This window comes from Falco rusticolus, chromosome 5 (assembly GCF_015220075.1).
Source record: "Falco rusticolus isolate bFalRus1 chromosome 5, bFalRus1.pri, whole genome shotgun sequence".
Classification (NCBI taxonomy): domain Eukaryota; kingdom Metazoa; phylum Chordata; class Aves; order Falconiformes; family Falconidae; genus Falco; species Falco rusticolus.
In genome coordinates, this window is record NC_051191.1 from 17,205,243 (window position 1) to 17,229,932 (window position 24,690).

General features: G+C 39.5%; 1 protein-coding gene across 10 annotated transcripts in view; it reads right to left on the reverse strand.

The window, feature by feature from the left end:
• MAGI2 (membrane associated guanylate kinase, WW and PDZ domain containing 2) overlaps positions 1–24,690 on the reverse strand; it is a 755,449-nt gene that overhangs the window by 21,448 nt on the left and 709,311 nt on the right. For all 10 annotated transcript variants that reach the window (XM_037389565.1, XM_037389568.1, XM_037389566.1 and 7 more), the window contains 3 exons: positions 22,721–22,961; positions 20,991–21,134; positions 2,188–2,326 (listed from right to left, as the gene is read on the reverse strand). In XM_037389565.1, coding sequence (XP_037245462.1) covers positions 2,188–2,326; positions 20,991–21,134; positions 22,721–22,961 — 524 coding nt within the window. The remainder of the gene's footprint in view (positions 1–2,187; positions 2,327–20,990; positions 21,135–22,720; positions 22,962–24,690) is intronic.

The following is a 24,690-nucleotide window of genomic DNA, read 5'->3' on the forward strand; positions in this document are numbered from 1 at the left end:
CTGTGATGCTTTCTATAGGTTGTGTGTACATTCCAAAGTAACTCCCGAACAGTTTTTCTGCTTTTTCAGTGCAGTAGGATAACACAGCTTTTTCAAGCACAGCTACTTAGTCCTCCTCCTGTACAGAGCAGTAAAGTGGTGATGCAGCTAGAAAAATGATCTGATTAACCAGCACTTCTTTGTAGTAACTTCTATTTTGCAGTAATCTGCATTTTTACAGATCTAATGTAAGCATTTCAAATGCTTCTCCAAATGGTGAGCATGGCTTTAAAGTGTCCTGTGAAGTTGTCTTGTTTCTTTCTGTTAGCACTATAGACTATGTCTGTCTTTTTGGTTGTTTATGTGTATTTTTTACCTATGTTCTTCTTGGGAAGGGGACGCCTGTGCACATTTACACCTTTAAGGAGACTTCCCCCCACCCCCAAAAAATGCTATTTACACTGAACATGTTTTTGCAGCTATTTACATTTTCTTATGATTCTGGAATAAGGTACAGATTTATAGGATTACATAAATATAGAAATCCATTCTGGATCTCCTGTAAACCTAGGTTTAAATGCCACCCAGAACTAGGATCTTAAGAAAGTCAGATTTGGAATGGGTCTGAACTGCAATCGATTCTTTGCTTATAGCAGCCTCCTGTGACCCTCCTGAGATTAAACTGTTTCCTGAAGAACCAGAGAACTGCTGGTATACAATTCTGCTGTTTGAGAGGTATTACTACCACTATACCAGTCCTGGTTGTTTGTTTGTTCTTTCCTTAAAATTGATTCATTTCCTCCTACAAAATAATTTTGGAGCTGATCTGAATCTCTGTTGGAGGTCTCTCTGAAAGGATGATACACTGGTTCAAATTGATATTAAATGTCTTAGTACCGATTCATCATAATCCCTGAAAGCCATTTTGGCTTTGTTCCTACTCACCAAAAGACAACTCACTAACTTTATCACCAGATGAGTGGACTATGGCCCATCCTTGCTGCCCTTATTCAGAAGCTCTTGAAAGCTGGAAAAAAAAGCAGCATACGCTATCCCGAGTATTGCCTCAGCCACAGAACTGGCTCCAGTTTAGAGAAGAAAATGGTGCAATTACCATGCATACTGACAGCTGGCAAAGTTCTGACTTTCACTAGAGCTGAAATTTAATGTCTCAAAGAGAGGTAATGAATTTATGTTGCTAACAAAGATTGACCTGAACCTACAGTTAAGACTAAGTCTTACTTCGAATTTTCATAAGCTACAGCAATTTCTGATTCTAATGGGAAATGTTGCTGGAACTTCAAAAGTATCATTACAAAAGTTTAATAGAGTTTTGGACCTCCTAGCATAAAGAAGTCAAGATATTTTCATTAAAAAGAACCCCTTTCCTGTGAGATTTCAGGCCCAGCTGTGCATATCATAGAACTTATGTAAATATATGACATTGTCACATCATACTTTAGAGTAAGCCCTGGTTTCAATTTTCAAAAAGAGCTTTTTGTCTTTGAAATTACCTTTGGATAATTTATTTTAACTTCTTGTCATTTCAGTAGTGAAATAAGGTTTCTATATTGTCTAAATGACTCACACTTTTTGAAATACTTAAAACAGTCTCAGAAGTCCTTCTGAAACAAAACATGAGAAGAATGGATCCTGCTTTCTCACGGCAATGAGCAAAGTCTCCTTTTTTATTCAGAGTGGCTTCTACTTGATCATCCGTGTGTATTGTCAGAGATAATATAAAGGGTGAGGTTGTCAAAGAAAGAAGTACATTGTTGTTAATGCTTTGAGTTTAAACCTGGGCCATTGCATTGCATGGCAACAAGATCATCTGCTGTGATTGAAAATGTGCAGAGAAGTACCAATCGAGGAAGAAAAGGACAGTTTATGGACAAATCAGCAACTCCCAGCACACTCAGAGATGTCCCCTAAAGGGTTCAAAGTGCTTCCTCCAGTGCACATCTTATAAGCCATTGCCTGTGTTGGGAGGGCAGCAGATGAGAGTGATGTACACACATATATCGTCTCAAGCCAAGGAAACAAACATGAATAAGTCCACCTCTACTCAGGTAAGCACTTACGCCCATACTTGACATGCCCCAGGACATCACAATATATAAATATCTGCAATTGCTACTTAACTCAAAAGCAATATAATTAATTTATATAGGCTCATGCACATAGAAAAACGTAAAGATGAAAACCCACCATATTCTGGGACCTGGCCTGTTCCACGTTTCAACAACAGTCGCACTCTCCTGCCACCAGACTTGATTAGCTCTATTGCTCTGGCATGTGTCATGTCCCTTGTGCTTTCTCCATTGATTTCAATTATTTGATCTCCTACCTGTCAGGTAAGAAGAATATTGAGTCAGACAGAATTGCAGTAAAATGAGCGTTTCAGAAAGAGACATATTCAATGGATCACAGGTTACTTGAATGACAGACAGACACATCAAGGTAAATTTGTTCCTGTCTGTCTCAGGGATATTACTGGCAGATTAAATAACCTCCAAAGTGGATTCTGCCTGTGGTGTATCAAATGTTGCTCGTCTTCTGCTGAAATCGGTGTAATGCATTTGGAACTTGCCTCACATCTTCTACACGTAAGAAGTTGATTTTTTAATTGCTTGATATGTTGGAATCACTGGAAACATTGTGCTACACCTTAACTTGTGGTCTTGTGTAGGTGCCAGAAGACCTTTGCTGCTTTTAACTTGCTATTTTCATAGAGAAAAGAGAGGTTTGAAGCACAAATACAAAGACCCAACATTTGCATATCTAAACCTTGGTAGTAAAGTTTCACACCAAATTAAGAGTTGTTATGAAACAATATATTAAACCAAGAAAGGTTAGTGCTATGGCACGGGCCATGTGTGTTTGCTGGAGTTCTTACAAGAGCATGCTTTGCACTATTTATCCACAGAAGGTTTTTTGGTCAGAGTAAGCAGAGCCCCTGGCTGCGCTGTCTAGTTAGAGCAGCCGACCTCACGGCTCTGGTTACAGATTGCTGCCACTCGCCTCCTGGCTGGCTTTCCAGTCAGAGTTAGCTTCATTATGATTTTTTTCTGCCTCTATTTCTACAGCGGTAAAGTGGGGCACTGATATCTGTGTCTCCCACTCACCCCAGCCTCCCTCCCAGCTTTGCCTCCCACTGGGATGCTTTGGTTTTGCTCTTCTCTCCATGGGGAGAGCTGGCTTTTGATGCTGGAAACCTTCTCCATGACCAGGGGAGCAGCTGCTTTCTGCTGTGCCCGCTCGGCATGGCATACGGCACGTGTAGGAAGCAGCAGCTGTACAGCTTGGTTGGTGCTGCGATACCGCAGCTGCTCACTTCTTTTGGGAGCGGGCTGAATGAGCAACAGGGTGAGGTGACATGTGAGCCTCATACCAGTGGCACCACAGCCTCTGGAGCTCATGCCTTGCAGGTGCGTCGCAGTAGCCTCCCAGCCCCGTCGGAGGGGTGTCCCAGGTGGAGCCCAGCAGGAGGGTTGATCTCCTGGTGCTGGTAGAAGTGTGGGGCCAGGTGATGGGCAGCCAGGAGGGGTGCACGAGGGTCTCAGTGCAGTGGCTCCAGCAAACTCGTTTATCAGTGCTAGAGGAGCACATCTGCACAAAAGGATCACAACTGCCTCGGTCTGCATCGACGGTTTCTTCACTGTGTGTATCCACTGCGCTAAAATAACAATGCCTATACATCCTAGAGAGGCTTTTAAGGGGACTGTACAGATTCCATGATGACGGGCAAATCCTTTTCCTCACACAAGCCTGTCTTGACAAAACCAGCTCTTAGCTGGCCTTGGACATTGAAATGTTTTCTGTTTTGTATGTTTTCTTTGCTACTATTGTATTTCTGTCAACTAAAAGTGTAATCCTTCAGAGGCTTTCCTTCCTTCCTGAGTTTGAAATATAGTATTTAACAAATAAATGTGCATAATATGAAATGTCAACAAGACTCCTAGCATCAAAGAAAACTGGAAGGGACGTCAAGAAGTTATCTAGTCCCTACTTTTGTTCAGAGACAGAATGCTACTAAAAGGGCTATGGCAGTGCTTGTCAATAAGAATTCATATTCTGGCAATAGGAGCTGCAGTGTATTTTAAGAATTCTCCCAGGATCCTGTATGCAGCCTATGCCAGTACTTAACTTAAAAGCATTGATCCGAATAAAACCTCTCAGTCTTGCTATAGCACTTTGTAAATGCGGCAGACTGAGCAGGGGGGGCAAAAGAACAGGATTATTTTGTGCAAAAAGGCCTTATTTTTGAAGTAAATTTCCCCCTTAGTGGATTTTCTCTGTTAGGAAGAACGCATTTGGTCATACCATGCAGTACACATTTTTAGACATTTCTGATGACCTGTAGGCCACAGTGACACACAGCGCAGGTACTCTCTGGGCTGTGGAGAGATGCCCCCAGGTTTGGCCATGCAAGGCTGTTTGCATCACTCTGACTTTTGGTAGTATGTAGTGGCTGCACACACTCGGAACAAAAATAGAAAATCTCTCTTACCACTTCCGTAACACAGACAGAAGATGGATTTGTAGCATCCCCACAAGGATACTTAGTCAGTCAAACAGACAAAATTCAACCAGTTTGGGAAAACGTGTTTCTAAATGTCATGAAACAATTAAACCCTGGTAGAAATGCTATAAAAGCAAACTCAGAGTTTCCAAAGGCTTAATGACAGTTCTTTCTTGTGTTATGTTGCCTGGATAGAACATGTTTTGCAGAAGGTATTTAAAATGATCTTGTTAGCATGTTTTGAGAGAAGTGCCAGATTAGATCAAATGAAGGAGGTGTTTTTAACACTCCTTGATAAATAGCCTTTAAAATGAGTACGATGAAAGCTGTGCAGAGCATGTACAGTCCTTCAAATAAAATCCTTTGCGCTCCAGAGCAGAAAGACAGGAAGAGATTTTAATACAGTTTAATATGTAAAAAGGTTAAGTTAATGTCACATTTTCCCCTTGCTGTTTGCCTTTCTTCTGTTCTCATTGGTCAACATGCAGGAATTCTCTTGTATTAATGTAACCTTTTCTGTATTTCAGTGGATTAAAATTTTTTTCCTCTAAAGGAAGCACGTAGCTGATTTGATAGTTCCTTTTATTATAAAATCCTATGTGCAAATAAACTGGAACAGCTTAAAAAAGGCCAGCATCTTTGTTATGCGACCAAAGGAAGGGAAAGAAACAAGCCTGCAAAAATTAGGTGTTCTGAAATTTACATCAGAGAGTGTGAGACCAGAGGTAAAACAAATAGTTGCAGGAGCAGTGGGTTAATTGTATTCCATGCATGTGTGTCTTGTGGCTGACTGATGTATAACTGAATTATACTGCCTTTGCAGCCCAAGACCAGCTCTGATTAGATAAGAAAAACAACAAGGAAAAGAAATATTGCTAACACTTTTATCCTGAGAAAAGCTTCATTAGACTTTACACTCGTATCTCGGGAATTCATACAAAAGAGAAAACTTTGTCTGAGGAGTGGTTCCCCATGTGCCTAATAAGGTAAAAATTCCTATTCTTATTTTGTCTGCAGTTAAACATTTATAACCTCCCCTTCTTTCCCCTTGCCAATGTAGATTCTGTTATGTCTGATATGGGAGAAAACCACGCTGTACGCACTGTCTCTGTCCAGGAACTCAAATGTGCTTCCTCTCCCATGTTTGCTATTGTGAAACAGATTTTTAGGTATCGTGAGGCTATTTCTGTCTCTTTTAAATCCAGTGATTGTATAAGAGCAGCTTAAATATACCCACATATTGAAGATACACCAAGGTGAGGCCAAAGGTCATGGTAAGCACAGAAACAGGTCTGAAAAGAAGCCAGTGCTTGTTATATGAAATCATCATTACTCTCTTTTCAGGATCAAAAGTTGATTCCTGCAGTTTTATACCACACATGACATTTCTCTATACTTGTGTTCTGGATCCTTCCAAGTCTGTCCACAGTCTCTAAACTGGAGATATTACTAAAAGGTGCGGAGTAGGCAGAACGGATCAAAATGATAACATTCTTCCCATGTGGGAGAAACACTTATTAATAATCTTTCCAGAATGAGACCTTCGACTTTTTTTAACACACGAATAGCTTGGATTCCAAGATTATCCCCAGCAGTATTGTCTAGACTGTTATCCCTCATTCTACATTGTACACATTGTGATTTCTCTGTCCTAAACCGAGCCTAGTGCACCTCAGTGAATTTTATCAGATTGACTGCTTTAGTATGAAATTTTCATTTTGAAATCTAAGTCAGTTCCTCAAAGTCCTTTTAAATCCTTTAAGAATAGAGACATCTTGGCATCAGCAAATTTTATTTTATTATTTATCAATAGGTCTCCAATTATTAATGAAATCATTGAATTGAGCTGTTTTCATCCTAGACCTCTCAAAACCACACTTGTAATTACTGTTCAGAAAATCATTGAGAGCAGCCTTTAAGAGGCTACATTTTCAGTAACCACATTACAGTGATTCCACGTAGAGTCTGTTTCCTCTTCTTCTGCAAATTTCATACAAGGTAGTATTGAGAGGTGAAAAGAAGAAGCCTTATACATTCTACTTCCCCTTTTCCCACAAAAATATAAAAATGTAAGCCCAAAATAAGAAATGAAAATTAGATGGGTATGACAAGGTTTGCTTTCCTAAATTTACATGTTGGTGGACTTTTTCAATTTATTGATAACCTGTCACAGATTATTTCTGGGAATGAAAGTTTAAGGAACTTTTCTCTATTATTTGACTTCAAAAAGAGGGAATATGTTTTCCTTTCTCTAGTCTGCTGCTAACCTTCTTGTCCTTGAATTCTTGGACATAATTACTAATAGTCTAGAAATTACTTTCTCATATTCATTGAGCATACATGAACATCAGCACGTTCAGCAGACCTGAATCCAAGTACACTTTAAGCATTTTTTTCCTTGTTCTGATTTATACTAATTTGTCTTTGTTGAAGTTGATGTAAGTTTACGGTCCTTCTGAACATCTCAGTGAAGACTGATACAAAGAAAGCATTGAATATTTCAGCCTTCTCCACATTCTCAGCAAGCAACGGACCTCTTTTTTCCTGTTCTTCATATTTATTTTAATATATTTGTTACCTTTTCTTGTTACCTTTTATACTTGCAGACTGCTTGGATATCATCCTTACACATTTAATCTTCCCTCTGCATCTAGCAGGACACCAGGCACCTAACAGGTGTTGCAGCATCAAGCTTTGACTCCCCTTATCTTTTATTGGGTATGACCCTGTGGCATTAGCTCCTGTCATGGACAGTGAGACATTTGAATATCAGACCATTATTTTTGAGGCATTTCGGCAAAGCTGCCTTCTATGGAGATATACAGCTTTTCAGATGAAATACCAGAGTATTGTAACAGATAAACTTCAATATAGCAACATCGTTGTTTTGCATGGCATTTAGGTCCTCTGCTATGTTACATTTTACGGATTTCATTTTTTTCAAGAAATTGACAGAAAAAAGTTCCCCAGATCTGGAGAGCTACCCATCCCTAAAATAACACCTTCAGCTCCCATGCCATTCAGGCACAGTTTTCGCATGACAGCCTGAGAGGATGCATGCATCCTAATCACCAAGTTTTAAATCCACAAACGGCAGGGAAAGCGTTGGAGAGCACAGCCCTTGAAATCCAATATTTTAATCTCACAAAGCCAAAGATTGCCTTCGGCTTTTTGGAATCAACTTTAATTTCAAGGTGTCATTCCGCAGGATCCGTGCACGGGGCTGCAATGAACGCAGCCCTTTGCAAGCCTGGCAGCTGTTTTGGTGGCCAGGCATGCGGAACAAATGGATGGACCCCTTCCCGCTCCCAACAGGCAGGCCCTGCATTGTGGGACACCCCCGAGACTGGCATCACCTCTGATTTGTAACCTTCCTGGCAGTCTTCAGCAAAGACTACAAAGCTGGAGGGATAGACCTCCACACCCTCCAGACGTTCTCACTGGCTTAAGGTTGAAGCGTGTTGGCAAGCCAGCCTGGGAAGCTTGCACGGCTGCTGCCTGAGCTGTATTTGTTTCTGAAGAAACGTGCTCTTCACAGCTATGAATCCGGCAATTTTACACACATTGATTTTGCATTGTGTTTCTTTCTTTCTGCAGAACGTGGCCCTGGCTGAATTTCCATGCTGTTTGGGACAAACGCCTACCCACACCCACTGCTTCTCCTTCTGACCTAGTGGCATGTGGTAAACAGAATGCTCCTCTATTTTATCCTTACAATGTGCAAGCACAAAGTAAACACTGAATGCTTCCCCCCTTCAATGTTTTTAAATTTACATATTAGTGATTTAAGTGTAATTATAAAAAGTAGTTTGTGTGTATGGCAAATGTCTCTGAAAAAGATCTGCTTCAGTTCAAGTTAATTCAGATGCTCCATTCATGCATAAGAACAACTGAGCTATAAAATTGGGCAGCATGTTTTCTGGCAATAATGAGAAGATAATATTCCTAAAGAATGTTTAAGTGACATCACTATTGATAGGTTAATTAGAAATAAAATTGTAAAGCTTCTCCGAAACATTAGAATAAAGTGCCTCTAATAAATGTGAGTTTATCTGCAGAGCCTTTGTTCTGGCTATATTTTATAGTAATTATTACCTGTCTCATTACAAAAACCCAACATACATATAAACAGAATTTCAGAAAAAGGCTAGATCAGAAGGAAATACATATAGCGTTAATGTAGTAAAGAGGCTTTTCCTTTCTCAAATGTATTTTTAAATTACTGATGATAGTCCTGTGTACATTTGCCTCTGACAGCACGTGAGGAACGGTGTCTAAGCAGGTGTCTAGTTCCCAGTTACACAAAATGAAAGTAATTGTGTATGCACATTTTAATTCTATGCTAAATGAGGAAATGTAATGATAAAAGCAGCCTCAAATCATTTGTGCAGAGGGCATTGCTGTCTGTCAGTTTAGAAATGCATTTTATAATTAAACCTCAGGAAAAAGACTAATTACGCTTAATTCCTTTTATATGGGCATCCTATTTTTATAACTGAAACATTTCTTGCATATTATTTGTTGCTGTTTTTATTGCTAATGAGTCCAAAAGGCTGAGAGATTGTCTGTACTTGGAGACTGAATAGCAACTCCAGAATATCTATTTTGGTGAATTTCCAAGTACTGTCAAGTCCTAATATCTTTGCCTGGAGTCAGGCACAGGCTGGATATCTGCTGTGCAAATTTCCTCACAGCAGAGAATCTGTACTGTCTGGGAATCCCAGGTGTAATGCATATCCTGAGCAAAGCCAGGGCATATTTTTAGTCTAAACCAGCTGTTTAAGCAGCTGTGGCTTCTTACCCCTGGCCACCCTGGGCCCTTTGCTCCCACAGAGAGCTGCTCTCGCCCCCTGCCCGAGAGGGGAGGGTGGGCTGCAGGGAAGAGGGGACCCACAGGACATGGGCTGAGGTGGTGCAGAGCAAAAAATGCCTTTCACACCACTCCTCAGCAGGTGCTCTACCTTTTTTTTAATTTTTTTTTCACCTTTTCCTGAAGGAGGGAGAAACATTATAAGTGCTATTACAGAAAGAGAGCTTGGTAAGTAGAAAATGTGTATGACCGAGTGTCTGTAGAGAATGGGGGGTGAAGGAGAAAGAAACGGAGTTTGCAGCGGTGGGTGGCTAACAAGACAGCAAAGCCGACTTCTGGTACTACAGTAGACTTTTTTTTTTTTTTTTCCCACTGCTGCAAAATATTCTATGTATATATGAATTAAAAGTGTCAAAGATAACGGAAAATTCATTATCTTATTGCAGTTAATTGATGCACCATTACTTTTTTAAAATAGAGATATGATGACTCAGTGCAGCATCATGTAATATTAATAGCATGTCCTTCATCCCTACAATCATGAATGAAAATGAGTAAAGGCTGCTAAAAAGGAAGAAGAAAATTTTCTGGTATCTTCTTGGTGGACTCGGGCAGTTCTCATTAGGCAAAACCAAAGCAAATTCCAGATTTTACAAGCTGATTTTATAGACCCTACATAGAAGCCTGGGCATGCAGACTGCTTCACTCAAAGCTGCATCCAAACAACAAAACAGAAAAGAACATGAACTCTGACAAATTAAAGGTAAAATGACAAAAAGTTTTTGAGGAGGAAAAATGCTAAAATATAAGACCTAAGAATATACTTTCAAAGATACCAGAGGTGTGGAGCCTGTCAGAGAACGAAGATCTCAAAAGATAGTTTGGGAGCAAGGTAGAAAAGACCACAGAAAATAGATTAATTCTTTGCTTCAATGCTCACTAAAGAGGAGGGCAGCAAAACTCCTGCAGAGGGTCTGCTCACCACAGGGTGCGTCTCAGGAGATGACTCCAGCTGCAGGGTCAGTGGCAAAGATTTTATAACAAACTGATGAAATGGATAGTAAGAAACCATCAGAAGTAGACAGCTTTCATCCTCAGCTCTAAAGGAATTCAGATATGAAGCTGCTGAACTAGTAGCTACAGGATGTAATCTACTGCCTCAATCAGTAAATTGCTGAACAGCAGCAGAATGGGAAGCGGCAAGTGTGACACCAGTCTGTAAGAATGGGGCTGGAAAGTAAGCAAGTGAGCCTCATGTACAGCTGAGCAGATGGAAGGAAGCAAAAAGGATGGTGAGTGTTAGCTGGCACATAGATAGTGACGTATAGCAGGGAAGGGTCAGCGTGGCTATTGTAAAGGGAAGCCATTCCTCACAAATTTACTGCAGGTCACTGGAGCTCCTGATGACTATATAGACAAATGCAAGCTGGTCAGTATACTTATGTTTTCAGAGAGCTTTTAACAGTAAAGGCTTCAGTAAAGGCTCTGCTGTGGGATGAGAAAGAATAGGGTCTTCTAGGTAAGAGATTAAAATCTAGGGAAAACATGCTTTAAATAAGTGCTCAATTTTCACAATCGAAAGACCTTACCGTAGTGACTATTCTGTTCAGCATATTTGTAAATGGCACGGTGAAGAGGTTGAAGATTGGGGTGATAAGATTTGCAGGCAACACAATAGATTGTCAAATAGATTGTCAAAGCTAAACTTAGAGTTAAAAGCTGTAAAAAAGACAGCACAATACCGTGTGTTAAAGCAGCAGGTGAAATTCAGTGGTGCTAAGTGCTAGGTACGGTACATGTGGCAAATTAAATGCACAATCACTCTAAATTAACCATTACCTTGAAGAGACAGATCTCATAGCCCTTGTGGTTAGTTTGCTGACAATGGCCGCCCAGTCCAAAAACCAACAGAATGTGAACTGAGAAACCATCATTATGGCATTTAAGAGCACCAATATCTTGAACATTGCAGATAGTTCGGGTGCTTCCACCTCCAAATGAACGTGGTAGATTGAGAAATGGTTCAGAGGAGGTCAGTGAGGCTGGGTGGGGTAAAGGAAAGCTCCCTTATGAAGCAAGATGAAATAGACTGGTAAGCGTCAGTGGGAACAAGGTGGACACGATATAGGTCAATAGAATAAGGAACAACATGGAGAACGAGGAAGAAATCATAAGATTATTATGTTGTAGCTACAAACAAAAAATGAAGCTTTTTTCAAACAATACAAGCATTTAGCTTTGGAATCCATTGACATAATATATCAAGGGTGTCAAAAGCATAAGCATATTCAAATAAATGGTTAAAAAACAGTCCTAGATACAAACTATGAAAATTCTAGCATTAAAAAAAAAAAATAATCTGTAAACTGCTGATTGCTAGGGGCTTGGATGTTGTTATATCCAGTGAAGAATCATTTCGTACTTGTCCTATATTCCTTTCCTAAGCATCCTCTATTTGTCCTTGTTGGAGTGAGGATACTGAGCTGAGTGGGCCATAGGAATGGGTTTAATATCTGTATTCTTTTACCTTCACAGGTGATCTCTCCCAGTTTCTACTTGTTGCAGTTTGGGAAAACACAGAACAGAGCCTGCCTCTGTCGTTTCTATTGCAGGACAAAGTGTTTCAATTATCCAAGCAGCATCATTTGGTGTGTTTAAAAAAAAAAAAAATTCTAACACTCTTGATTCTTCATTTTTTAAGTTAGGGCTAATTACTTTTTTAGACCTGAAAACTGCTATAAATCTTCCATAAAATACAGATTTAAATACGGTGTCTGCCTGCCAACTAAGTATTTTAGTCTTAAAATTTCATACTAAGGCGTTTTTAGCAAGATTATTAACTCGTTCTTTTTCACAGCTGTCTTGAATAATTTTGCTATTAGGCACAGAGTTACAAAGATGCTTTGAATGTGTCAGATTGAGTACATTTTTGCAAGAATGATGCTAATTACATGTGTGAGGGGAATATTTTTTTCCCCTTACCTTTCTGCAAACAAATTCTAAAAAACACACAGACCTGTTTGGAGAAATGCTGAATAATAGTTCACCTACAGTTAATTCACTCTTGATTTATTAAGCTTTCATACTGTCAAAATACATTCAGGATCCCTGAGGACCTCGGTTTGCAATTCTTTGTTGTGCAGACACAAGAATGTTGATCAGCTTTATGTCTGCATGTGAATATATTCTTCCTTGAGTTCTGCCAATTACACTAACCTGGCATTGAGCTCCTCTTGCCACAGGCTGGCATACAGCTCACACGCTCGAGTATCTCAGCGGAATTCCCAGAGTTCAGATCAATCACACCTAGTCTCACTACAAGTTAGGTTGGACAGTGATGTATGTAGTAGGGAATTGGCGTGTGAATGGGATTAGCCCACTGGGACGTGCAATTGGGTGGGAAAGCATAGATAACATCTTCCCCTACTGTTCAGATGGATCACAAATCACAGAATAAATGGATGGCACTAAGAATATCTTCGGGTTTGTGCCCCACTGTAATGGCAGTGTCGACATTCACTGAATGCTACTATGAAGGTAAGATTTATATTACTGCATAAAGCAAGCCAGGCATGCCGCAGGTTTTAAGAGTAAGTGCTACTTATGTAGAAAAGATTGGCTGCTTAACGGACATGAATCACTCTGTAGGCATTTGTCTTTTAGGTGTGCGCACAAGACCTGAGTCAAACAGAGGCTGGTGGAGCACTGTATGCTCCTGAAGTATACTTCTGTCCCTTATGTATGGGTGTAACATCAATATTTTATATCTAAATATTGACAAGTGTTCAGTGGGGTTTCTGACAGCCTTCTCAAGCCCTCACTCCTGTCAAGTGCTCAGCGGCTGACTCCCTGCTGCTCCCATCTGGAGAAGACCTTTTTGGCTCTTAGGACCTACCACTGCTCCTTGCACCTTTATGTTTGCTGTGACTAGAATAAACTTGCAAGAGGGTTTCCAACAGCAATATCCACTTTTCTCCTATATTCTCAACATAGGTTTCACTGCCTTTTAAGACCTGGAGATTTGCATAAATCATTCAGCAGTATATCTCAAAGTCTTCAGCTTTCTTTCTGATCCAAAATAGGAGTCCAATGTTTGCTGTGGCAAAAAAATAAGTATTATGCTGGTCAATCCTTGGTTTATTTTTGGATACAGTGATTGCCCTAAATGTTTGTAAGAAGGTCATGACTGATCAAGCCATTCTTGCCGCCTTCTCATTGCCTTGCTGCAGCTTTCTTATTGGAAATGTCTGTGTCTGTCATCTACTACCTCTACTGTGTGACAGCTGCTTGCCTCTTATTTTTAATACTTTTTGCTCTAATCACCATCAAGTGGAGATGAACTACTTTTTTTACTGTACTTACTGATTAGAACCTCAGGTGTATTCCACTGAAGACTGTAGGAAAGAACCCTTTAACATTGGGCTAATCAACAATGGAGCACCCCAAACATGCTCCGTTCCTCATTAACAAGAAATCTAGCAGAGGCTCTACACCAGCGAGGAGGCAGTGCAAATTGTGGGGGCTGCATGGCAACATGCTCTTAAACATTTCAATTTACTGTAGAGTAAGTAATCATACATTCTTCCTTTTGAGCTTTTATTGGATGGTCTCTAACAGTAAATCATCAGTCCTGTTGATGATCAGTGCTTTTTCATATTTACACCTTTCCTTTGGCAATAGGTCTACAAAAAGCTGAGAGAACCCTGCAAAGACTCTGTTCTGGAGGGATTGAATATAGTAGTAATGTGTGGAGAGCAGAATCACAAAAATTTGGAGAATGTATCTGTGTGCGAAGCTACAGGAGCTGCATGTGACTTCTGGTCCAAAATTTGGCCATAGAATGGGAATCTCACAAAGAGTATATGTGGTAGTCCAGCCATTTCTGTGTGGATTTTGTCTTCTCTGAGATGCAAGACAACAGCTACTAAAAGTACATTTAAAAAAGAATCCTGATTACACGTGGTGATATGGACTTAAAAGAAGTGCTTGTGGAAGCTATATTATGTTCAAACCTCAGACAGGGAATGATTCCTCAGTTGGTGGAGACAGATGACTTTGATCTTTTAAAAACCTAGAAATCAAGGTCTGCTAAAAACAGATATAGTGATAAACTGACTAAATGAACACCCAGCTAAACGTGTGCAACAACAAGCAATCAAGAAAGCAGAAATGGAAAAAACCCACGATGAACACAAAAGCCAAAGACTTCTGCTTTGCGTGGTATAAAAGCCTTTCCAAATGCTGTAGGGACATAATTAACTAAAGCTGCTGTAAACTTTGCCTACTCTTCAGCTCTGCCTATCTACCCATTGAAGCCAGAATAGCTCAAGTGATTTCTTGGTGCCTGACTTGAGATATTTGGGAGCGTCCTTCTCCGGGGAGATCGGTTTATATTCCCTTGTTAAACTCCACTGTTTTACAGCATCTACAGAGCCCAAATAGGTAGCTGTCTACACACTGCCTGTTCCTTTGAGAATCCTGAAGAGTTAGTCTTGATCCTAATTCATTTCTTCTGGGAGACACAGTTAGTAAGCCAGCTATTATATGACTGTTCAGAAACCTAGCCTCTATGCTTTCAAAGGGGACTTAGAATTATGTCTCCTATGGCTCAAGAGTGGGATTTAGTATCAGGGTATGAGTTTCACAGGTGCTGTCCCTCTTACTGCAAACATGAATGCACACATATTGTCAGAAGGAAAAAACCAGAAGAAGTTGCCTGACCTTGTGTTTAGGACAGTTAGAAAGAGGGAAATGTCATTTTTGAATGCTGTTGAGTGCTCATACATGGGTTTTGGACAGCAGTTTCAAGAGTATGCTTATGCCTTCCATGATTTGAAACTTCAGTTCTGTTTCCTTCCAGAGACAGACTCCTTTTGTCTGCCTGCCTTTTTTGACCCTTGGCTCTTAAATACTGAATTCTCTCTTTTTTAGCTAGAAATAGTTACTGCTGTAGGTGGATGAAGTTTCCTGAATAACCACAAATAAAGTCGGTGCAAACTGTTATCATGGGAAAGGACAAAATACGCAAATTGTGTGAGTTTGCAGAATGCCGTGAACCTGTCCACAGCATAGGTTGGTTACTGCTGTAGATCTCATCACTCTGCTGCTCACTCCACAAGCTAAAACAGATAAAGCAAGGCCGCACAGATTCCTATGCAACAACACAGGAGCTCATAACTGACCCTGTAGGAGCTTCCTGTCCTGTGTGCCTGTTTTTATCTCCAGGTGTGAAACAGAGAGGGGCACAGACCGCAGGAAAAGCAACAGGGAAAAGGACTGAAGAGTCAAAGGAGGACTGCAAAGCATGAAAGATATAAAATTCTGCAGTGCCTGTATTTCAGATATCTGTTCTGCAAATATGTAAGAAAAAATATACAAGCAAATGAGAAAAAGCATGCAGTATTAAGAGATACGAGGGAGCTAGAGGGAGGACTAACTGGTGTACATGGACTGAGAAAAACACATTGACAAGATAATAAAACTAGAAATGTCAGGGATGAGAAGTATGACCTTCGTGGAAGATGTGAAAAAAGGATGGAACTCACAAAGTGACAAAATGACACAGATGCACATTGTGTATAAAAATGCACATTTCACCCTCATTCTTCATGAGTTTCACATTCACTAAACCCATTTGCACAAGATACTCTGTATCTTTGCAGCCTGCAGCCACAGGCTCTTTGTTTGATGATGGTTTCAATAAACATGCTGGCTACAGGAGATATCATTCAAGGCCGTAAGAAATCTGTTGATCACATCTCACACGTCTTACAAACCCTACGACCATCCTTAACAATTCTGAGAGCAGTCAGTAGTTCCCCATCTTTAAGACGGGAAGGGATAGAGATCTGCTGGCAGAGCTCTGCTGATCATTGTCCTCAACTTGAGACAAGAATAAAACATGAGTTATCATCAGCCTTATCTAAATAGATCTATAAAATTTTTGCCAGTAGGGTTTGAATCTTCAAAGGCTGTGGGGACTGTGCTCCACATTGACTGTGTTAAGTCCCTCATCTCAGGTGACTGATTTAACTTGGTACTACCATCATGGATAGTGTGTGCACCGTATCCTTGCCCTACTCTGAGACTAGGCCTTGTAGCTGTATTTTTCAATATTGCCATCCCCAACTAGTCTCATCCCCCCCCCCCCCCCCCCCGATATTAGGATTGCTTGAGAAATGGAGTCCTGATATGCTCAGACCTCTGGCCAGGTTGGGATAAGTTATCAAAGGCATGAATAATTCTCCAAACTTTTCTTGTGGTTCTTCTAACACCTCCTAGTCTTACACAGCACAGACATGGTCCTATTCAGCCCTTTTTTGCCATGGTGTGGACAGAGTCTTGTATTTCTGGTACTCCCTCATCCTGAGGAAGAAAGAAGGGTGGAGATAAATTTCTAGAACTCAGAGCTCTCAGTGAGTCTGTCTGCCTTTTAGTCTTGTTTTCCCTTGTAGTCTTTTCCTTAGACCTAATGAAACTTTTGTTACTCCCAGTTTGTAAGATGTCTTGCTCTTTGTGAAAATTCATTTAGTTTAAGTATTGAGTCAAACGTTTCAAGTTCTGTAAACCTCTGTGGTGGTAGGCTTTTCAGAATTAACTGTTGCAGCTTGCTCTCTGCTCAAATGTCCAAATTAGGAGGGATCTATATTTACTTCCAGTGTAGCGATGAGGTTCCCCCCTAGAGAAGTCTTCTGTGAGGCATGTCCGTTATGTCTTATCCATGAATTAACAGTAAAATTCTGCTGAAGTTATTTGTGGTATATGACCTGACATATGGTTTTGTATGAAGTTACACACTTAAGGCTGTGGCTACCCAACACTGGTTGAGAACGATTTATCAACCATGCAGGCAGTGGACACATGAGAAGAAACACTTCTTCCTGTAGACTTCTGGGTCCTTTGATGGACATCTCCTTCCCATGTCTAGTGACAAGAATCCAAGTTAAACTAGGATGTATGCTTTGGCTTTCTGCATAGTCTATGAGCCCAAAGAAAATTCTCAATGCATGTAAAAGTGCCACAACTAAGAACAGAGTAATAAGCCTGTGAAAGCTTTAAGGGAAGAAGTTGTTGAACCTGAAGACATAACGCAGTGTCTATATAGGCTGGCAGAAAGGGATCCTTGAGTAGAAAAGCAATATGCTGGTGAGACTGATGAACTCTGTATGACATCAGCTCACTTCTCTCCCACCTTTCTGGTTGCCAGAACAATTCCACAGAAAATCAAAGTAAAAAGCTCCAGCAGTCATGAAGGGCAATTAAAGACTATCTTAGATCTCTTAATCCTGAAATGGAGTGTTCCTCAGTGGATTTGTTTCCAATAAAAACACAAAGTGCCTAGCATGCCATTCCCAGTGGGAAGGAAGATCAGGACTTCTGATTGGAAATGGTGGCGTGGCAACAAACTTCGTGAAAGCTTATTCTCCCTTCCATCAATCTTTTCAAGTTCAGGTGTTCTGGCAGAGCCAGTACTTCCAGTATTTGTCTATGAATCTGTACGCTCATCTGCTCCCAAGCTTCACTGGAGTTCATAAAAGGCTGAAACTCAAACTGAAAGTTTCATATGGATGCCCCAATTTTGGTTTCACTTTCTTCATGTTGTTTCACCATTGCCTTTTTCTAACTTTCTCTTTGCTCCTGCTGTCGGTATATTGTATTCCTTTCACACTTACCTTTCTCAGTAATGGATCTACTCTGCTTTCTTTTACGAGAGACAATTCCATACCGGTTCCTTATTTACATCTGATTTCCTATAATCTTATCTTTTACTTCTTTAGATGTATACTCTGCGTCTGTAATGCATAACACTTCTGCATGTATTTAGATCTCAGAATCTTTTGAATGTGTGCTGATAGACTTTCAGATATTTTAACGTGTATCCAAGTGGAATATAGCTGCTGGGCTCAACCTATCACTACGGTTCTGCAGTGCCCACTAACAGAGTACAACATGCAGACTTCTACTTGCCTGGAGCTGTTTTCAGTTAGAGATTGCATTGCTTCAATTACACAAATTTATAAACTCACTAGCATAGATGTAGCTCTATTACTTTAAAGTACTTTCTATCTTTTTTTATTACTATTTCTGTAAAGTAGGGAGATTTATATCAATGTGAATCTGCATTTAGCAGGGCTTTTGCTGGCTACAACTGCACTGACAGCAAAAACGTTATTTGTGGAATACGTTTACTTATTACATCTAAATGCCTTACAGGTAACATGTTTCATTGTATGATCTACTTTTAAAATCTTAACTGCTTTAATTTTTCTCTGCTTGGCTTGGTGAGTGGGATTAATGGTGGAGTTATGTGCATTATTTCTTTCTATAAGCATGATCTGCACATTGTGTTACCTGTTTCATGTTTTCCTGTAAGGCTCCAGTTAAAGAAGGCTGTTCAAGAATGAAGAAACAGGAAGCAAAACAATAACAGAGATAAGCAGATCGTGAGAAGAACTATTAGCTGCAGGTGCTCCTGTTAAGATCCTACCATGGTTTACAATCCCCAGTGATGAAAGCCTAGGATCAGATAATCTGATCTTTAAAGACCATGTGAAGTGAGAAGCCTTTAACAGATTTTTGCATATTTTGCTATAGAGATGCATCTGCGAAACAGAGATACAGAACTGCAGCAAGCAGACTGGTAGTGCCAGCCAATAAATAGGAATAAACCTGTATTATTAGCAGCAGATCTAAATTTAGGACAGGAGATAGGTGTACAGAGCTCTGCTTCCTTCGCTAGTCTTCCTATATACTCTATTCCTTTCAGCAATTATTATTTTTTATTTTGTTTTTCTATTTTTCTTTTGAAGAAGCTCTTTCTTGGGCTTCTGCTGTCCATCAGTTACAGGTCACTGGAGATAGAAGTCTTGCAAGTTCCAAACCCATCTGTGACTGACAGATTAAAATGGCTGTTAAACAGAATACAATACAAGACTCAGTGACAAGGCTGGAGGGTAAAACTGATTCCAAAGAACAACACTTTTAAAGGGGAGAAAAAACCTAGTTACAGCTATCTGGTCAGAATAACACTTGGCTATGTATTGTGGCTACATCAACAAAAAAGTTTTAAAATAAGTTCTTTTGGAAATATTAACATCTTTCATTGTAAAATTTGTAAAAAAAAAATTTGCACACTTTTTATATTTAGACTATTTACAGAGTGGATAGTGCAGCTTTATTTTGTGGTTTAATAGGTTAGTTTTCTGCCCAATACAGGTTATTATTGGAAAAGAACCCTCTCCAAAGGCATTGTTCTTCTGTTGTTCTGTATTCTTAGCCATGTGTTTCCAAATACAAGATTCCAGAGCTTACTGAAAGCACAACTTTTTCTCCAGCTTTAATCACATTACGGTTGCTAATGTACATCTTGCTGACTGTGACAGTGCAGTAATAGAGGAAGGTATGAAACCATTAACTGGAGAAGACATTCTTCAGTTAAAGTTCTAGCTGCAGCATGAATTAATCTCTATTTCAAACAACAAATACTCTGGGAGTATTTCTCAGTTACCAGTTGCCTGTCTGCTTGCCAACCTGGCTACCTGGTCCCAGGGACTGTTTATGCCGTGGCTCCCTTACTCCAGCTCCCAGTGCCAGGGGCTTGCGCTCCATGGTATGCCTGAGGACTAATGGAATGCTACAGCTCTACAAAGCGAGCAAGTTACGAGTGACCTGAAGCAGTCTCTGACTGTATATTTAGATGGGTGGCAATGCTTTTCTGTATTAAGTCAAACTTGATGAGACTCTTAAGATCTTGAAATGGAACCTGAGTAACAACCATGACATTTGCAAGATCTGCCATTACTCCTGTACAGAACACATTTTCTGTTGCCCATCTTTATAATTAAATATTGGTTCAACAAGGCTGCACTGATTAGATACATAAACAATTTTTTATGTTGACTCTTGGCAGTCTCACCTATGTTCTCTCCTTCCTTTTGTGTACTCTGTATTCTGCAAGCTATCACAACCCTTGATGAGTTTTTACCTCCTTTTTAGCACAACTGGAGATATTAAACCCACCTATTTTTTATTAGTTTTTTTTCTACACAGAACACATTTTTTTAATCATGGAATTTCTAAAGTGAATGCTTTTAGATTCAGTATTTGAACATAGTGTTACTATGACTTCTACCAATACAGGACTCAAATGCACTAAGACCTATGCAGACAAATAGTGACAACTGATCCCTACAAACAAGGCTGAATAAATAAAATTAGGAAACAACATGAAGGTAATTTGATTAAATTAGTAAAATAACACAGACCAAGTCTTAGGTTTCATAGTAGTCCAATAAATGTCATATAGCTATCCCTTTGCTTTTGTGATTAGAGACGTAACTGTTAATTATGCTGATGTTATTATCAAAGAAACATCAAAATTTTTGTCAGAGATTTTTAAGTTGCTTAGATATGAGTGAAAGAATAAGGAGAAAAAATGTATAATACAGTAAAAGCTGTTATCAACAAGAAGTAATATATTTATTCTGCAACAAAACTACACAGACCTACTGCTACGTGTTTCGACTACTTGAACTCCTACAGAACAAGTATATATAAAGAGGTATGTGGCATTGGTTCCTTAAAACCTGATTAGAGATGAAAACACTACTTTCCCTTTGACTCCATCACCAAACATATCTGCGAATGTTTAAAAAAATTGTTGCAATGCATTTTACTTACCCTCATCCTTCCATTTCTTATTGCTGGTCCATCTTCTGCTAACCTCAGCACATACAAATCCATTTTGTACTCCCTTCCTCCTCGAATACTAAACCCAAAACCTTTGGCTCCTTTCTCCAAATCAACGGTGAAATAATCAAAGTCCTGTATAGACAAATACAAAATGAAAGACAATTAACCATATGAATGTCATGGTATAGATTCCAAAAAAATTCATCTGTCCAATTGATATAAGCAATGGGACCTTCAAAGTGCACTTCTGCACTGACAGACTTTGGCAGTTTCTGAAAAGTGACTTTAGCAAAATGTAAATGCCTAAGTCCAAAACCACCCTGAAAGGGCAACTTCCAGCAGCTGCCTGACACCAAAAGCTCTCTAGATGGTTTCCATATTCACCCTCAATACTTTCACGGCACCCGAGTATAAGTGCTTATGTCTACGCAGAAGTGCTGATTTGGCAAGTGAAGTGACAGGCAGTTCCTGTATAAACATCATCACGATTAAAAATTAGTAAGAGAGACACTTCTTAAATTCCCAGCAGAACTTGACGTGATCAGCATGCTGGACTGCATGGACTCACAAAGTACAGCGACTCTTTTCACTCTGGTTAAAACATGTGCCTTGAGGAGGAGGGAAGAAGTAGATTTGTTTCACCCTTTCTGTGTCCTGCAGAGACTTAGATTTGTCTTTACCATTTTCCCTTGGTGGACCCTAACTGCCACCCCGTAGAGGGGTCTGGGTGGAAACTTGCTCTATTACTTCTGATCCGTTGGCAGCCACGAGCGCAAGAGCCATGCGACCAGGAGAAAAACAAGAGCAAGCCTGGGCTGTGTAGACCAGTGGTTAGAGAATTAAACTGGAGATGGTGAGAAACAAGCAGTCTAGGCATCTCTCCAGATGCTAAAAAGCATCTTATAGGGTATGCACATGGGGATAGGGATTTGCTAGTTAGATGCTAAAATGCATAACGTTTTCAGGGTTCTCTGGATCCCACTTAAGAATTTGGATATTTTCATTGATATGGTTTGTGTGTCTGGCTTCAAAAATATGGACATAGAGACCATCTATATATGGTTCCATCATATAGTGTTCAGAATTTTACAGTCTCTTATTTAATATATTTTTGACCTATGTTTTTTTCTGCCTTTATGTAAGGAGAAAGGAAGATTTTTGAAAGTCTGAACTTCGGGTTAATTCTTCAAACCTTCAGAGCTGTCAGTAAATATTTGTCATCAGCCGAGTCTTGTCCAACTTAACGTAACTCTTCATCTGCTGTTTATTTCTTTGAATTTGTAAGATCATGCCTGATGTCAAAGAAACTTGTTGCACAAGCTAGTTTCTCTTCATCCAGGCTATTACCAACAGAAATGTGTTTTTATCGGTAAGGATTCACAGTTATTTATCTATTTATTCAGATGAGCTAAAATCTTTGTTTTCAGCTATGCTGTAGAAATGCAGTCTGACTTAAGCACATACAACTGTTTGATGACTGTAATGTGTTCCTAGGAACAAAAAAATTCCTCTGGTGATGCAAAGACAGCTTATTTTAGAACTTTTATTTTAACTCTCTATTTAACTCTATCTCTCTATTGAGAGAGATAGTAACTCAGAGTAAAAAACAAGAAAGGTGCCTTTTTCTTCTATAATGTAGTATTTTTTACTGATATACATGATCTCTCCCTATGGATCCTAACACTTTCTTTTTATGCTCTAAGTATTTCAGTTTGTACCTGGGGCTGCCGGTACTCTGACAGAGGGTACTGCCTAGTGTCGGGTGAATGCTGCCTGTAATCCATCAAGGGTGGCTGCCTGTAGTCCAGAGGAGGTGGCTGCTGGTAGTCCATCACCGGAGGATGCCGGTAGTCCAGCGGAGGCTGTCGGTAGTCTGTTGAGGACTGCCTGTAGTCTGTAAATGGAGGTTGCCGGATATCAGGTTTCACATCCTGCCTGGCTTTTACTTCTGACCTATAACTGAGAAAGGCAAAATGATGTCGTTTCAGAAAGTGGCAGAACATAAAGAATATGTGTTACACACCGTATCGAGGAGTTAAAGCAAACTGCCTGACTACAAAATCGCATAAACCAAATTTTCACAGAGAAGCAAAAACTTTCAAGGGTAAATAGTTGAGGCATCCAAAAACAGTGAGTGCTTTTGAAACCATGAACATAAGCCATTTTCCCGCAGGTCATACGGTGCAATTTTCCAGGTCGTATCAGTGAGATCAGGATTAGGCTCAAAGGAACAGGAAAAGCATCTTGATTCCCACTTATCTTGCCTACTTGGAATACAAATGTGCATGTGAGAACACCCAAAATACTCGCTATGAAATAATGCGCTGAGTTTATAAAGTGCTTTTTTTCCAGAACTGAGATTGCTAGAGAGTAAATAAAACATCAGTGCAGACATTTAAAGCCCCTCCGTTTCATTGACAAACTATTCTTGTGAACTACTTAAGGTTAAAAAAGGATACATTCTTTGTACTAGTTATCAAAGAAAACCTTTCATTAAAATATCACATCTGTTAATAAAACAAATCCAAAAAAATAACTCCATCTCAGCCAAAATGAGCACAAGAACTGATAACAAGAAAAATATTGCTTTAATTGGTAACTGGTTACAGGAAGATAAGGCCTAATATTTCAAAGAAAAAGTGACTTTCTGTGACACAGTGACTACTTAACTAATTCACTTAGATGGGAATGAGTAGCTTCCTTACCACTAATCAGTGTGTAATGTCATTTCACACTTCAGGGTGAAGTAAGGACTATTTCTTACTGCAAACCTCTGTACCTCAGCTGTGTAACCTGCTGAATGGGCACGAAGGAAGTCCTGAAGCTTTTTAGCAAGGTGATTCTATAATAGTGGTTTGAGTTAGATTTAACAAAAGTTTTCACTTAGCGGACATTTTTACATTCTTGCCTAGGTGCCAAAGGAAATGTTTTTTTCCTATACAGGAAATACACATTTCAAACTCCGCTTTAATAATTGTCTGAAAGTTTTCAGTCGATCAAGTGACCATGTACATGTACATATGCAGGTACACGGACACATACAGACTATGAAAGGGGTTTTGAAATGTACTTAGTATTAAAAAAAATACATTCTGAAAAAAATTAGAGCATTGTTTTTGATCATGCTAATTTATTTTATGAAAAGATAATCTAAACATTTCAAAATATTTCAGACAGGTTTCAAAAATTCATTACTTTATTAGTGCAGTTACAGTAACACTATGGCAAATCTTCCTACACACTAGCTTTAATTAGCTGAATGTCTAACCAGACACAAAAATATCAGAACTATTTCCATTTGACTCTTCTGAGAAAGCAGCCTGCTGCCACATGTTCTTTTAAAACCTCTACATGACATCTATAATAAGACCTGCATGTATACATGCAATCCTCTTTCTTTACTCAGTATCATGGTGCTATTAAAAGAAGATGGAGAACAAACAGGCTTACCGTGATACTGAGCCTTATTCATATTTGAAGTAAAAATACTAGCTAGTATGCCTAAGGGTTGTAGATATCTAATAGCATTTTGATTCAGAAACAATGTACATGGCTATATAAACAAGCTGTAATCTGACATAAAATCTATTGAATAATGATACTATATGAACTAGCAATAACGGACCTTTTTCTGGCATAAAAGTCATCCTTAGGCAGGTTCCCAATACACCACCACAGCAGTATCTCA